At 40.8% G+C, this 17,390-nt stretch overlaps 2 protein-coding genes across 2 annotated transcripts; both read left to right on the forward strand.

The window, feature by feature from the left end:
* Positions 1-570: 570 nt before the first annotated feature.
* Positions 571-2,807, forward strand: LOC308102677 (heparan sulfate glucosamine 3-O-sulfotransferase 5; the record flags this gene model as incomplete). Its single annotated transcript, XM_080452509.1, has 2 exons — positions 571-706; positions 1,877-2,807. Exons 1-2 carry the CDS (start codon positions 600-602, stop codon positions 2,805-2,807), a joined length of 1,038 nt encoding a protein of 345 aa, XP_080308635.1. The 5' UTR covers positions 571-599.
* A 2,922-nt stretch (positions 2,808-5,729) lies between these two features.
* LOC308103420 (histone deacetylase 2) lies at positions 5,730-17,350 on the forward strand. Its single transcript, XM_080453376.1, has 14 exons — positions 5,730-5,947; positions 7,697-7,809; positions 8,545-8,662; positions 8,816-8,890; positions 10,413-10,551; positions 10,732-10,873; positions 11,937-12,029; positions 12,252-12,360; positions 12,632-12,772; positions 13,859-13,967; positions 14,403-14,533; positions 15,067-15,222; positions 16,194-16,257; positions 16,938-17,350. The coding sequence occupies exons 1-14, from the start codon at positions 5,893-5,895 to the stop codon at positions 16,969-16,971; spliced, it is 1,479 nt and encodes a 492-aa protein (XP_080309502.1). The 5' UTR covers positions 5,730-5,892; the 3' UTR covers positions 16,972-17,350.
* The last annotated feature ends 40 nt before the right edge of the window (positions 17,351-17,390 follow it).

Consider the following 17,390-nt stretch of genomic DNA (forward strand, 5'->3'; position numbering starts at 1 on the left):
TTGGAAACTCCGGCGGGCTTCAGGAAGATAAACAACTCACAGCTCTCATCTCGGCATTCTGGGCATTTAATAATTGAATGTTTGTTTTTTTAAGGTCAAATTCAGGGCCATAAGTTTTGATTGCTGGTAATGCTGCCAATTAGACCTTCACAGTCTGAGAGCATCAGCCACCCCCGGCAGGCAGGTTGTCCACACATTAGATCAAATAAATAAATACATCTTCACAAAGGGGGGGTGGGCGGCCGGGCATCAGCTCTAATGGTACTGCAGCACTTTCGCAGGGATCCTGCGAGTGTGGCTTAATCACTTGTAAGACTTGATTGAGTGCATGTTAATAAACATTAGGCTGTCTCTCTGTCCTCACGGTGATTAGTGGTTTAAGCCTGATTGATAGGCTACTTCGACCAGTGACACCTCAAGGACAATAGCCGATCTACAAGCTCACAACGCATCTCGACGTGACGTGTTGTAGAGCTCGTAGATCGGCTTGTAGATCGGCTATTTTCATCGTACAATGAAGTTACGTATAAATGACGCGTTGTGTGTGCTTCTGCTCCTCCACAGGCCGAAGACGCAGTCCTGAAGATTGATGGAGGGCCATGCTATTCAAACAGCAGGCATTGCTGAGACAGAAGCTCTTCGTCCTGGTCAGCCTCGCTATTGGAAGCCTCCTCTACCTCGTGGCCAGGGTCGGGACCTTGGATAAGTGGGTATCCGCGGCGCTAATCGAAGGCTTTGTTTTGTTTAATCAAAGTAAACGTCTCGTTTCACATCACGTTAATCATCATAAATGCCCCCAATGAAATCAGCGCAGCGGTGAGACTGAGGACATTATTCATGTGTCTGCATTTCAATCAGTCCTGAGTCAAATAGAAGAATAGGCTATTTCATTGGAACAAATTAAGATAATGGAATAATAATGTCTGTTGTATTCTAAATCATTGAAATGCTTTGTGAGCAATAACAGACATAACATTTACTGGATAGGCCTATAGACAACTTGTTGTGATTTGACACTTTAATAAAATTGAATTGAATTAAATTGAATTATAGACGAACCAGCTGGCTTGTGCTTTCCTCCTGTTTGCAGTGGGCTTTGGGAGAGAGGAGTATACTGTGAATCTCACACGTCCACACGGCACAAGACACTTAGCACCACAGATCACACTGCAGCTCCACAGAGCAAAGTGCACTACGAAATTAAATCAAGCCAAGCGCCTTGGTTTAGCAGACAGCAATCCAAACGGTGTAAAAGTCCCTCCCCTTAATGGCAGCCGAAGCGCAAAGGAGAGCTTAAGCACAGCTGGGTTGCCAGATCAATCTAGAGTGGGGAGGATGGTTTGACAAACAAACAAACAAACTAAAAAGTTCAAACCAGCTAACTAACCATCTCCACACTCCATTTACTACAATAAGTCAATAAACTATTCACATAATGTGCTCACCAGCTGTAGCCAGCCAGCTGACTACGAAAGGTTACTTCCTTGGCCTATTAGCAGTGTGCACAAGACATTTTGTGCAGTTCGCGAGATTAGTCCCACACTCGTTTCTATTGCTCATGACGTCACTTTTGTCCTATAGTGACTTGCCTCCCTCTGGCGGCTACATTTAGAACACCCCTTGCATAATTGAGACGCATGGAATCTCTGAGTATCTGTGTGTTTGTGTTGTCTGCATATGGATTTTTAATTACTAAATAATTGAGGCTATTGTGTTAGGCTGGTCTCTAGATGGCCACCCTAAACATGGTGGTCAGGGCTAGTGTCACCTCATCAGTGAGTGACACTTCTGCCTTGTCTTGGATGGCCATCTAATGACAACATAATTGTCATGCTGCCCTGTTCAGATAATATAACATGGTTTTGTCCTCTTTCAGGTTGCAGCCCCTTTGCCCCGTTGAGAGCAGACTGGCCCCTCCTGAGCCAGAGCAGATACCTCTTCGCACCCTGCAGTACAAGCGCGGCCTGCTCCACGAACTGCGCAAGGGCAATGCCACCAAAGAGCAAATCCGCCTGCACAACCTGGTCCAGCAGCTGCCTCGGGCCATCATCATCGGGGTCCGCAAGGGGGGCACCCGTGCCCTCCTGGAGATGCTCAATCTACATCCGGCGGTGGTCAAGGCCTCGCAGGAGATCCACTTCTTCGACAACGACCAGAACTATGCGCGGGGCATCGACTGGTACCGGGGGAAAATGCCCTTCTCTTTCCCTCACCAGATCACCATCGAGAAGAGTCCGGCCTATTTCATCACGGAGGAGGTGCCAGAGCGCATCTTCAAGATGAACTCCTCCATCAAGCTGCTGATCATCGTGCGCGAGCCCACCACAAGGGCCGTGTCGGACTACACGCAGGTGCTCGAAGGCAAGGAGCGCAAGAACAAGACCTACCACAAGTTTGAGAAGCTGGCCATCGACGGCAACACCTGCGAGGTGAACACCAAGTACAAGGCCGTGCGGACCAGCATCTACACCAAACACCTGGAGCGCTGGCTCAAGTATTTCCCCGTGGAGCAGTTCCACATCGTGGACGGCGACCGCCTCATCACGGATCCTCTGCCGGAGCTGCAGCTGGTCGAACGCTTTCTCAACCTCCCGTCGAGGATCAGTCAGTACAACCTGTACTTCAACGTCACCCGGGGATTTTACTGCCTGCGATTTAACATTGTCTTCAACAAGTGCCTGGCAGGCAGCAAGGGCCGCATCCACCCAGAGGTGGACCCCTCGGTGGTGGCCAAACTGCGAAAGTTCTTTCACCCCTTCAATCAAAAGTTTTACCAGATCACTGGGAGGACATTCAACTGGCCATAATGAGAAATTTGGACTTCTTTAAATGGGTTTGTTCGGCTCTGTGCTTGTAAAGGGCCAGGCTGGGAACAATGTAAAAGGATATTAATAGCACTTTGATTGAATTTAATACAAGAATGACAATGTGACCAAATACTAAGCGGAAGTTTGTTTGTTTTAAACTGTGTGAAAGTTCAAAGGAAATAGTTTGTTTGACAGTTTGACAAACATGATTCTGTTCAAAGCACTTGATCTTGCGAAATATTCCACCTGTTTATCACCACCCCTATACATAAAAAGTCCAGTGCATTAGTGTGTGGTAAAATAAATACATTATTTTTATGTTACCATATATTGCTTTTCAAAAGACTATCAACATTCATGCTGTTATGATAAGCTTTAAGTGTGATGCCTTTCATGAAAAAACAAAACACCATGAATGAATAAAACGTTCTTTCAGTATAAGATTATTTTATTTCCCATGACACAATTTTTTCCGATCCTGTCTGCATGTCCAATCAAGATTTCATAATTACACAGTCGACTCCTGTGTTGTATATGACATATTTGTATTCATTTGAAACCATTTCTTTCATCATGCTATTTTCAATAAACACTGTGGCTACCGTGACTTCGGTCTGTTTTCCAATGGCGTTGCTCAGTTTTGATTCCCAACACAACAGTTCCCGTTTTCCCACAATAAAGACCAGAAATGCAGTTACAATCTGAAGTTTCAAACTGAACTCAAACCATGTTCACGCATTAATAAGACTCGAGACTTGTGGAGTACTTTAACTTTCTTGCTTTTCCCCCAACAACATTTACCATTTGCTTTCAATCCGCTTGGCACAAAGCCATAGTAAAAAAGATGTTCTTGTCAAACCAACTGTTTATTCTATGATAATTAGCAAAATTGTCTGTTTGTGTGCAAGTATTCATTCTGTATCATAAGTGTGATGTAAAAAAATGGAAAAAAAAGATTTAATTAAAAGAACATGTAAATATGTGTCAGTTCATTCATTATTTAACAACTCACATGCAGCATTTCTTTGTTTGATCAGGAAATACCTAAGATAGAATAGAACAAAAACAGTAGAAGCCTAGTAATGCTACTAGTATGATTGCCTTTACCCCACCATGTGGTTGATATTCAAGGCAAAGCAATAAACATATCTTAATATTAGCGTAGAACATTTTCACTTCAGCTTCTCAGATTTTCTGTATTTTTTTGTATATGGTGCAATATTTTCAATGTTTGATTTTGCAGTAATCAAAAATGCCCATCAGGTTGAATTATTTTGAGATTATGTTTTACTAATTAGAAAAATTGCCATGTCATTTGTATTCAGTAACTGACTACACATTTCAAAGTAATCTGACCCAACCCGAGATTTACAACACTATTCCACTGCAGACAATGATGGCCATATTTTGCTCGCCTCTATCAATGACCCCAATGATGTATTTGTTTGAAATGAGTTAATTCAAGTGAATCAAAATAGCATCTGATTATCCAGCTATGCACCAACATACACAAGGTCAGAACAACACCCATGACACACTACTTAGCTGAAATGCAAGTCAACTTTAAAATCTGCCATTGAAGCAAGTATTACGTTTCCAGTTTCAGCTGAGGTGGTGATGATGTTCCAAGATGATGGTGACATCTAGTGTTGTTAGATTTTACTGTAATTTTGACCATAAATCATTACTTTGGATTAGAACATGTATTGTGTTGGTCCTCGTGACTAAACAACCTGATGTTCTATAATTTACAGGCTAAATTAACTGTTTGTCTACTCTATATTGCTGAATCTCACAATAATATTGGCATGTATTATTGCCTAATACAATGGTTTTCAAAGTGGAGTCCAGGGACAAAGCAAAAAGTCACTATTCTAATAATGTTTAAATATCAAAACTGTGAATCTATTTCTCATGTACAATTAAACATTTTCATATCAGGGGTCAGTCATTTGATACCCATATCAAATCCATGGCATAAAGAAAATCAATGTGGGGGTCCATGACATGAAAAGGTTTGACAGTGAAAACCCCTGACTTAACAGAACAGCAGAAGGAATTAATTTCTAAATCCATGCAGCTGTGTCACCATGGTGTCTAAATTATTTGAGCTTGCACGGTTAAGTATTTCACAAACCTTTTAATTTCAAGGACCCCCAGTTTGGTATATTATGCATTATTCCACTGACCCCCTATAACTCTGACAGTGTACAAAGGGGAACCAAATGGACCCGTTCCTAACTAACAATTTTGCTGAGTGGGGACCCCCTGGAACCTCCTCAAGGACTGCTGAGGATGGTCCCCAGGCGGCCAGACCCCAATTTGAGAACAGGATCGGCTATTTTCAGCAAAGTATTTTCAGTTCATTAAAGTAACTAAGTATATTTACTCAAGTACTGTACTTAAGTACAATTTTGAGATATTTTCACTTTACTGGAGTATTTCCAATTTTCAGTACTTTGACTTCTACCCACTACATCTCAAAGGCAAATATTGTACTTTTACTCCTCTGCAATTATTTGATAACTTTAGTTACTAGTTACTTTGCAGATATAAATTATGATATTATAAAACATGCGTTAACCACTTTAGCCCTATTTCATACATAGGCAATTACAAAATAGCCGATCTACAAGGCAAGCTCACAACACAATGCATCATTAGATCTGCTATTTTCAAACACGTTTCGTATATTAAGTACATTTTGATGCCAATACTTTTGTACTTTTACTCAAGCAACATTTTGAACACAGGCATTTTACTTGTAACAGATCATTAATAATGATCACTGATCAAAATAATGTATTTTGATATGGTAAATATCTGAGTACTTCTTCCACCCCTCCCCCTCCCCCTCCCCCTCCCCCTCCCCCTCAGCCAGTAGGCCCCGCCTGCCTCGTGCGTTAGCACCGCCTCCTCCCATTCAACACAACCTCTTTATTGAGGAACCATCATCATCATCAATAACAAGATAGTTAACACCGGATCCCAGGCCTGAGGCCGCACCATCTTTATCCACACAACAACAAAACCCGAGTCTAAACTAAAGTAGTGGTTTTGCTGTGGTAGGGGTTTGAGCAGCAGCATGGCCTTCACGGCTGCAGGAGGGACTAAGAAGAAGGTGTGCTACTACTATGACGGTACGTGCAGTAGTGAGGAACGGGACGTGATCCAAAGGATCATCCCAATATTGGCCCAAATCGGGGCACCTAACCTAGCCCGGCTGGTGTGATGTATTCATATACTGTGTCGCACGGAGCGTGTTGTTGCTTGACCAAAAAAATGACATGCTTTCGACCCAAGGGGACGCGATCCGCGTCGACGCTTTTTTTGCATCGGCGTCATTTGTGTCGATCAGCAACGCGCCTCGTCCGACCAGAGATGTTAGGGTTAGCCTGTAATGCTAGCTGGTTAGCAGCAGCAAGGTAGCCACACAAGAACGTTGTTGGCTAGCATTCAGCGTTGCCATGTCTGCTTATTGTAAGCGACTTGGCTTGTTTTTTTCCTTTACTTGTAAATATTGGTGGTTGCGTTTATTTGGGCTTGTTTCTAAAGTGTAGTTGATTATTTGGGCTTGTTTCACATTTATAAATTATTTTAACCAGTGGTTCTCAATTATTTATTATCATGGACCCCCACCCAAATGTATTTGTCCCTAACCCCCATCTGAAAATGTTTTGTGCCAGGGAGCCCCGCATACCACATTTGTGTTCTTCCAAATCTTCCACATTTTATTTCACGATTAAAAAAATTAATAGTAGATCTATAAGCTCATAATTGCCGAAGTGCCCTAGTTGCTTCTTTTGGGCTTGTTTTCCTAGACCTGGCTGCTTATTTCTCTCACAAATTCTGGCAACATTGATAGCACTAGTGAATGGAGCTGGTTAGCAGCTTGGAGGCTAGGTTGGCTAACTTGCAGGCTTGCTACTAACGTTAGTGGCTGATATGATATGACTAATTGTGTGTATGGGTGGGTGGGGTTTGAATGGAACACACACACACATATTGATTGAATACTTTACTAACAGTTTGCAAATGGTACAGTGGTACGATTATACAATATACAATGGTGCTAAAAGAATAACTCAAAAAGCCCTGAGGGCTTATTTCCATTGTGGTCCTGTGTATTCAACACACACACACACACACACACACACACACACACACACACACACACACACACACACACACACACACACACACACACACACACACCCACACCTTTAGTGCATGCATTTAAACCACACTGCAATGGCAGTGGTTTTATTTGTAAGGTCACAGAGGCACATTTTTTGATGGAAGTGCTGATTTTGAATATAGGTTAAATTATAGGTCTACTTATTGGACCCACAATGAGCCTTTTATGGCCAAATTGTATTATTAGAGGTTAACAACTGAATAACAGACATAGAATCACCTTTATCAAGCAGGACGGGAGTTGATAAATTGAGGTATGCTGTTATATAAATTGACCATGAAGATGATCCTTTTGATAAATTCTAAACTAACTAAACCCTATATACTTTATTGAGCGGGGTCCGCTTTTCCACCCCACTACACTCTACCTTAATTTCTACACCAAATCTTCTAGCTGATCTACAAACTCACAATGCGTCGCAACGTGGACTTGTAGATCTGCTATTTGCGCCAAATGTTTGCCTATTATGACAATGCCCAGGATAAGGATGCAAGGGTTCATGTGGTTAACCTAGTGTAAGATTTTTTAGCACTTTTTGTAAGCCTAAATATTTACATTATGTTATGGACAACGGATAATGTCAAATGTGTCCTTGGGTCATCAATGACATTACTTTCAGGTCACTGAAATTGATAGCAGTGCATTACTTATGAATGTTCAATTTAACCAGTTGTGGTTCATTTTTGTGCAGGTGACATTGGGAACTACTACTATGGCCAGGGTCATCCCATGAAACCCCATCGCATTCGTATGACCCACAACCTCCTTCTGAACTATGGACTTTACAGGAAAATGGAAATATACGTAGGTTACTTACTTAGGTTCAATCATAATTCTTGCCTGTAACATTGAGAGGATGTAACATAAATGGAAAATAAGGCATTTGTATGTTCATATTATACCCTTTTTTTAAGGTAAAAAATTGGGCAGTTAAAGGTAGGGTAAGTGATCTTCCTTTGTTAAAATAAGTGTTGAATAACTATATATTCAGATAGTAATCATTGCTATAGAGTGTTTGTTCAGTAACAGGAGGACAATGCATTTTCAACTCATACAGGATAAACATGTGAAATTGGAAGTGATGGAAGAAATAAGCAGACAAAATTGGAACTGGAACAATATAACATTTTTAAGCTGATAAATGGGTACTCTCTCCTGATTGGTTTATTAAATATCTGGAGAGACGGGGAGACTCCTGTTACTGAACATGCACTCTATAGCAATGAATACTATCAGAATATAGTGCTTTAACCTATTAATAAAAAAATATCACTTACCCTACCTTTTTATTTTAAAGTTGTGAAATTGAGAACAGTTACTTAACAATGTATCTCCTGTCCTACCAAAAGCACTGTTGTAGTACATAAGTTAGTAGTATGATATTATTTATCATTTATTGGTACACACTTTGTACAACAAAATTACACTCAAGTAAAGCAATTACTCCTGGCATACTATTGTACTATTTCAAATTGTCTGCAGTAACACATTTGCAGGTCGCACTTTCCATTGAACTGCTTTGGTTCTTTTGCATTGCAGAGACCTCACAAAGCCACAGCAGAGGAGATGACAAAGTACCACAGTGACGATTACATCAAGTTCCTCAAATCTATAAGGCCGGACAACATGTCTGAGTACAGCAAGCAAATGCAGCGCTGTAAGTGATGCGAGTAAACGTTCTTACGTAGGGCTAAGTCATTGGTCTTCATATTAGTAGTTTTTGGTTACAAAATAGTTTAACAGTCATGCACAAAATGCAATAATCACTCCCCCCCCCGTCCCCCCCCCCGTCCCCCCCTGTCCCTTACAGTCAATGTTGGAGAGGACTGTCCAGTGTTTGATGGATTATTTGAGTTCTGCCAGCTTTCCTCTGGTGGCTCTGCTGGTAAGTTTAAAGAAAAGATCCAACTATTTAACACTTGGTTAAGATACTGTGAAGTTGTGTACATAAAGTGGCAGCTGCTGGAAAAATGCTGTTGGTTTATAATATACCAAGATCATATGCAAGTGTACATGCGCTTATTGTCTCTTTTTTTGTGTTTAGCCAAACCAGCTTTTGACAGACTTGTTTGATGCCTCTGCTTTAAGCGTTATGCAGAGGTATTGGAGCCAACCTTTTACATACATGTACAGTATATCGCTGTTGTCGGGCAGAAACCTTTTTTTTTTTTTGTAACTTAACGCCCTACTTGATCATACTACAGCGTCACACAAAAGTAGCAGATCCACAAGCTCGAAACGCGGCGCGATGCGTCGATCTGCTACTTTTGATACTTCTCGAATCCTGAAAAGTCACAGTTTTGGACATGTGAGGTTTCCACCCGACAGAGACGATATACAGGTCTTGGTAAATGGGAAAAGTCCTTATCGAGGCTTATGGCTGTCACAACACCCATTTCGGATGCTGTCAATGCACTGAATGGGACATTATCACGTTGAATCAGACTATTGATTGGTCTAATCAAGAGATACTGGCCTACCGACGGGGCTCACTAGGTGTTTTGTATAAAGTATAGTTTTGGAGTGCGTCCGGAGGCACGCCGTCTCAAGCGAACTTGAGCCACGAGAGGCACCACCGAGAGAGCTTGAGCGAGTTGCCGTGCCAAACGTTGCGAAGTTCGCCTGAGCCGACTCAGCGCCGTCCGAGTTATGTACCTATAGGCACAGAATTGTAAATTCATCAACTTTCATCAACCCACAGTAGAACACCTACTGAGCCCCGTCGGGAGGTCAGTATCTCACCTACTTCGACCAATCAATAGTCTGATTAAACGTGATAATGTCCCATTCAGTGCGTTGGCAGCATCCGAAGCCGGTGGTCACAAAGAGGGTCATTGTAGTAAAGTGACCTGAACTAAACTTTATTTCCTTTATCTTGAAAATCTGAATCTCTGAAATGTTAAATGTCTAGCCTCATGTTTAATTTACCCCATTTTCAATGAAAGATTAAAACCGTTGATCAAACAATTCTTGCTTTTATTTGGGCCAGAAATATATTGTATATTAGATTGATGGAGGAAGCATTTTTGGTATGTTGGGTTATGCCATTCCTTCTGAGTGGCAGTCAATTGAAATGGCATGTCCTTATAAATATGGCATTTTGAAATAGAAAATGTGTAGACACCCTGTGAAATGTACAACATCAATGTACAGTGTGTGTGTGTGTGTGTGTGTGTGTGTGTGTGTGTGTGTGTGTGTGTGTGTGTATATATATATATATATATATATAATATATATATATATATATATATATATATATATATATATATATATATATATACATATATATATATATATATATATATATATATATATATATACATATACATACATACATACATACATACATACATACATACATACATACATACAAAAAAGGTACTAAGATGGCTCTCTTCTTGGCACAGCGGGGGCAGTGAAACTGAACAGACAGCAAACAGACATAGCAGTGAACTGGGCAGGAGGACTCCACCACGCTAAGAAGTCGGAGGCCTCTGGTTTCTGTTATGTGAATGACATTGTCCTGGCCATTTTGGAGCTGCTCAAGTGAGTATTATGTTTTGTTTTTACATTTCATCTTTCCTTTTTTTATTTTGTATTACATTTTTGGAGATGAAAATGCATTGAACATTTTTTTTTGATTGTTATTTTGTTGAAGAAATGACATTTCATGAAATTGTTGTGATACTCACTTGTGTCACTATTTCTCCTCTCCCTTCTCCCCAGGTACCACCAGAGGGTGCTCTACATCGATATTGACATCCACCACGGGGATGGAGTGGAGGAGGCCTTCTACACCACTGACAGAGTTATGACTGTGTCCTTCCATAAATACGGGGAGTACTTCCCCGGTACTGGAGACCTGAGGGTGAGCCTTTGCATTTAGAGTGGGTGTTTATGTTCAGACCTGATGATTTCCAACCGTACAATTGTTCTGAATGTCTTTACAGCCACTCCCCACTTGCAACACTTATCACAGCTATGCAGGCCTGTGGGACAAATATTCAGCCATGGCATTTCATGCGCTGAATGACCCATTTCCGATGTGGGGGAAATAAGTGCCTCACCTAATGTTGTTTTCATCCCTTGTGCTCATCCTCACAACAGGCCTACGTTTCAACATCGATTCTTTGACTAACAGAGGTAGCAGACTGCCCACGCAGTCTCTCTCACACACATAACCTTCCAACGTTGTTGTCACAGCTTGCCTATCAAATCAAGTAGATACATAGTAGTCTAAACCAAAAAATGGGCCCTTACCAAATCTGCTTTATTCTTATCAACGCATGCATGTGCGCGCTCTCTCTCTCTCTCTCCTACATAAACACATGCATGAAAAGTGAGTGAGACTTACTCAGTGATGGTGGCTACATAGGTATACAAGGCTGGATAGCTGAAACGTTTGTTCATTTAACATGTAAGAAATAATAAAAGAGGAAACTCACTTGCAACCCATTACTTTTATAAATGTTACATAGGGATACACACACCAGAATGCAACTCTATGATACACTATACACACGCACACACACACACACACACACCATAATACAACTCTGACACACACACAAAGATGTGTTATACTTAACCACACACTGCTTAGTAGAAAAGGCATTTATTTTTGCCTCTTCTACAGCCCTTGTCTTCATGAATGCAAAGTCCTTTATAGTCTTAAAATCCATCTGGTTAGCCAGTTCACACTCAATGGCAGGTTACTGAGCTCTCCTGCCACACTTACTGGTAAAGTGCAAGATATCATCAGTGCAATGCAAATCTCACCAGCTAGCTAGGCACTCGCTACCTCTTGGCTGGTAATGTTAGCCAACAGATTTTCTAACGATGCAAGCTTGAACGCGATGCGAGCTTGAAAATCACTTGTTGGCAAGCAGCATTGTGATGTAGTGTTAAATCAAGCTTACCTCTGCTCTTAGGACATTGGAGCTGGAAAGGGCAAATACTACGCTGTGAACTTCCCACTGAGGGACGGCATCGATGATGATTCATACGCTTCGATCTTCAAACCGGTGAGCATCTTTTTATGCTTTATTCACTGCAAAGACGGTGTGAATTCAACTCTGAGGGTACAAATTTTGTAATGATGCCTAAGATTTATTTAGTGCTTTTCTAGGTACTAAACGTGGCTTTACATTGAAAACGGATAAATAAACCTTTATCCGGTAAATAAATAAAACTGTACCCGTACTGGTTTGGCTTCCTGTGTGTAACTGCTTGCTGTGGGTTTACAGGTGATGGCAAAGGTGATGGAGATGTACCAGCCCAGCGCCGTGGTTCTTCAGTGTGGTGCAGACTCTCTCTCAGGAGACCGTCTTGGCTGCTTCAACCTCACCATCCGCGGTACGAGGGCTCAACTTTTAAAGTCCCCCTAAACTCAAAAATGTGTTTTTCCCCATGTTTTTGTCCAAAAAAGGTTTGGCATGACAATACCAACTGGTATTTGTGTGAAATTCATTTATAAAGGAGCTCGAAGCTCTACACTTTCTCCCTCATAAAATGTTACGTTAACTCTGAAATTATACAAATGTAACCAGAGTCTATTTGATTTCATTCATATAATTTGTTACAAATGGATACATTGACCCTGGTTGTTTTTTTTTCTTTTCCACAGGACATGCCAAATGTGTGGAGTACATGAAGTCGTTCAACTTGCCTCTGCTCATGCTGGGTGGAGGAGGCTACACCATCCGCAACGTGGCGCGCTGCTGGACCTACGAGACGGCAGTGGCACTGGACTCAGAGATCCCTGATGGTTGGTCACTGGCTTCTCCAAATATCTGTTGAAATTATGACTGAAACTATCCATTATTGTCTCAGTGATTATTCTATCGGTAGCTTTTTTTTTATGAAACAAAACATTTTGAAGCACTTAAAAAAAGAATAAAAAAATCTTTATATATTTCAACAAATAAAATCAACTAAATCGGTTAGTCTGGTGAACCATTTAAGCCCTATTTTTAAACGCCGTCGTGCAACGGTGTCGGAACATTCTCCCCCATGAAAATATGATGTGACCGCACCATAACTCCTTCAGGGAGCTGACATAACGTCTCCATCACAAAGCGTGTGTCTGAAGTAGGCGACATTATCAAAAGTGCCAGTGGTTCAGTTAATGGAATTCCGGGGCATTAAATGTAACCCTTTTCCTCTTTCTCGGCTATCCTCCACTCTCAGTGTGTCACCTTATAAATCACATTAACCGGTGCCGTTATCCCTCATTTTTTATTTGAATGGCATTTGAAAGGGCCGACAATGTGGCGCTTTCGTTGAAGCATCAGAGTATAAATCTGTTACTGCCATGTTCATCATCTTAACCCGTTAAGACCGGGAACGCATCTGTGTGTCATTTCAAGATTTCTTTGGCTATTAAAAAACAGCAGATATACAAGCTCATAGCGCGGCACTCTGTGCCGCGCTATGAACTTGTAGATGTGCTATTTTTCAAAAAACGTGAATATTTGTGCAAATCTTTGAATATATATATATTTTTTTGACGCGAACATTTTTAACTCTGTTACAACTTCTGGGGGTCCCTGGAACAAAATGTTTTGAGATGGGGGGGGTCCAGGGCCAAAATACATAATTTGAGAACCACTGATATTATTAGCAACATTAGTTTGGATTTAGAATACATTTTGTAGAATCCCCAGAAGCAAAGATTTGAGTAACAAATGTTTGCTTTAAAAAACAATATGTATTGAAAGACCCACGATTTCCCCCCCAAAAAATAGCCCAAAGAAATCTAAAGATCACAGAGATGCGTTCCCGGTTTGAATGGCTTAAGTCACAGCCCATATAGATTCCTCCTCACCATTTCCCAATGATGTTTCTATTCCAGAGCTCCCGTATAATGATTACTTTGAGTACTTTGGGCCTGACTTCAAACTGCACATCAGTCCCTCGAACATGACCAACCAGAACACACACGAGTACATGGACAAGATCAAGTATGTATTGTATATTAATGTACACAATAATAACTGCAACAGTGTTTTAAGTATTATATAAGTACAGTATGTTTGTGCAGCATTTTCATAAAGATACAAAGTAATGCAAAATAAAAGGAGCTCAAAACAAAAAAGATATACAGCATAGTATAGACGTCTGAAAGTGTTACCAATAACAGTGAGCGTTTCAGCCGATATTACCGTCTATTTCCTGGATACTAAATTAGAAAAAGTATTGTTAATTCAGAAGTTAACTTAGCTAGCTGGGTGTAATGTCCAGTAGTTATTATGATGTGGAAAAAAGGGATCTCTCTCCCTGACCGTTTCCATTGACGGCTACTGTGCTATCTGTCATTGATGTCACAGAAATGCTTTAAGAAATAATATTGTTAATATCAGCTGTACTGAACTGGTGTCGTTTATTTGAATTTCCAGGCAGCGACTGTTTGAGAACCTGCGAATGCTGCCTCATGCCCCCGGTGTACAGGTACAAGAGCGCCCTGAGGATTCCATTCCAGATGACACTGTTGATGAAGACACAGAGGATCCTGATAAACGCATGTCCAGTAAGACAAGACAGCCCACCATTTGTCCCTTACTTTTCAATGTAAACTGGATCTGCATAATGGACCAACAAAAAGATGTAACGTTATATAGAGGGTTGTTGCATGGCTGCATCAGTCCGAGCCAAAGGTGATACACCTGCCCCTCGTTGTATAACCTTGTTCAACGATGAATGCCGGGCCGTATTTTGCTCGTCAAATACCCATAGCCTTAATTTTTGGAAGTCGATGGGAAAATGGACACTAAATCAACACTTTAATAGAATAAATATATGAACAGACGATCCAAATGGTAATTCTTCTGGGATTCCCTGAATCAGTGTGGGGAGGGAGTTGGCTGAAAACACTGCAGGTGCTGCTGGAGGCCAGCGTCTGCATTATGCAGCCGTTCTGTGAGTTGTCGGCTCTGGCTCTGGCTATAAACCAAACAAAAATTACTGCTGACATCTATCCTTTGCCAACAAATCAGGTTTTGACAGTTTTGACTTGTCATCGCTGGCAGTATCTTAAGCATTGCGTCTCTCGTCCCTTTGCAGTTCGCGCCTCGGACAAGAGGATAGCCTGCGATGAGGAGTTCTCAGACTCGGAGGACGAGGGAGAGGGAGGCAGGAGGAACGTGGCCAATCACAAGAAAGGGTTGAAACGACCACGTGTTGAGGAGGACAAGAAGGAAGCAGAGGAGAAGAAAGTCGGTGAGTGTTGTTAAATTGGACGATGAGGCACACACCCGTCTTGCATCGTGCAAGACGGGTGTGAAGGATGAGGCTGAAGCTTTGCTCACATGACACAAGTTTTAAAATCCTGAACGATTTTCAAATCTGGTTGCATCTCGTACACAAGGATAATGTTAAAAGATTTTCTTCTCTATAATCTTACCCCATAAAGACCGGGAACGCATCGGTGTCATTTTAGATTTCTTTGGCTATTCAAAAATAGCAGATAAACAAGCTCATAGCGCGGCACCAAGTGCCGCGCTACAAGCTTGTAGATCTGCTATTTTTGAAACATTTGTGCAAATCATAGATTTATTTTTTTAAGGGAACATTTGTAACTCAAACCTTTGCTTTTTGTATTGCCATCTCAAAAGTCCTCTTATTCACTTCACGTCTGTCTCCTCGTAGACTTATCTCAACAATTCACACCATCCCACACAGACAGTAGTGATGTAATCATCCATATAAATGTCAAACATTTTGGATAATCGTCTGTAAGCAGATCGAGAGGTTTAAGATTGGATCCTTGGATCCCCTTACACTGCAGGTTAATCTGGGCAGATAATCACTCCTAATCAGCCTCGAACCAGTAGCATATTGTTAAGAGGGGCATTTCCAATCCAAATCTCCTTTATTCTCCTGTAGTGTGAGCCCAGCTTAAGATGTCTATAAAATGTGTGGATAACATTTGAGACATGACTTACAATGTTTTAGTCTGTCATGTACCAAGACCATGTTGTCTACATGCCTGGAGTTAAATCACAAGACCGACACGTTGCATGTATTGTTTGAAAACGTTTTGGAAGTAAAAGTATGAAAGAGCTTTTTCCTATCGTCTATGCTGAGGAACGGTATATTCCTTCCTATACTGAAACGGTTTATTCAATATTGAAATTACATGGAATTTGGAATGCTATTTCATGTGTCTTTTCTGCTTCTCTCCACCACAGAGATAAAAGAGGAGAAAGAAGAGAAGGGAAAAGACAGTAGCGCTGACAAGGCTGACCCAAAAAGGTAACACGCATACTGTGATTTTATTATGAATACAATCTTAATTTTATACACCGACTTTTCTCCGTCCTTTTAATTAAAAAATAAACCATGTTCTGAAAACTATTTGTAGATTTTTACATTTGGTCACTTTCAAAAGAGGCATTTATGTCCAATTCAGAGGACCGAATGCAGTTCTATATTTAGCTTTGTGTTGTCATATACTGCGAATGAGCCAGCACACATGCATGTGTGCATGCCTAGCTAATAAGAAATTGCTCTTGCTGACTTTAGCCATTAACCATTTAATGGTCACATTTTATCTTGTAGATCTGCTATTTTTGAAAATCTTTTTTGACAAATTCCGACTATAGTGACATGCCCAAAATATAGATGCCAGGTTGAAAGTGGTTAACGGCTAGTTGCATTGGACATGTGGCAAAGTTTGTTTTTGTCAGATGCGTTCCCGGATTGAATCGGTTAAGCCTATGTGTTATTTTAGATTTCTTTAGGCTATTTGCACAAATTTTCAAGATTTTTCCAAATTCGCAGATCTACAAGATCATAGCGCTATTTTTGAATAGCCAAAGTATAAAATAATGGTTTTAGTGGTTACACAGATGTGTTCCCGGTCTTAATGGGTTAAAGATGTCAAAACAAATCTTTCAAAGAGCTTATCTTTCCTCATCTTTTTATTTTCACAGTGTCGTCAAGGTGGAGCAGACAAGCAGTGCCTGAACACATTTTTCCTACACCAAACACAGCAGTGCAGTCTGACCACACCACCTGAAGCATTATGCTGTATTTATTACAGATCTCTTGTGTCCTAGTTGTAAATCTCTTGTGAAAGTTAGTTTCCCTTTGTGTATTGCAGCAATGGATTTCCTGAATCCGTGATTGACTTGAATTCCCAACACAGCTTCAATTGATACTATGTTTTGTTCCCCCTCTTTTCTTCCCCTACTGCTATTGTTCCAATGTGCTTTACCTTCTGAACAAAACATGAACCTCTTGACTTGTTTTTTTTTGGAGATAATTGTGTGGGTATTCCCTGTAGATTAACCTATAATGATTTCATATATTTGAAATTTGATAAATAAAACATTTTTATACCAAGTTTAGACTGCAGAAATTATTTCTCAACCTAGTCGTGAGTT

This window comes from Gymnoscopelus braueri (genome assembly GCF_963280865.1).
Source record: "Gymnoscopelus braueri genome assembly, chromosome: 16".
Lineage (NCBI taxonomy): Eukaryota > Metazoa > Chordata > Actinopteri > Myctophiformes > Myctophidae > Gymnoscopelus > Gymnoscopelus braueri.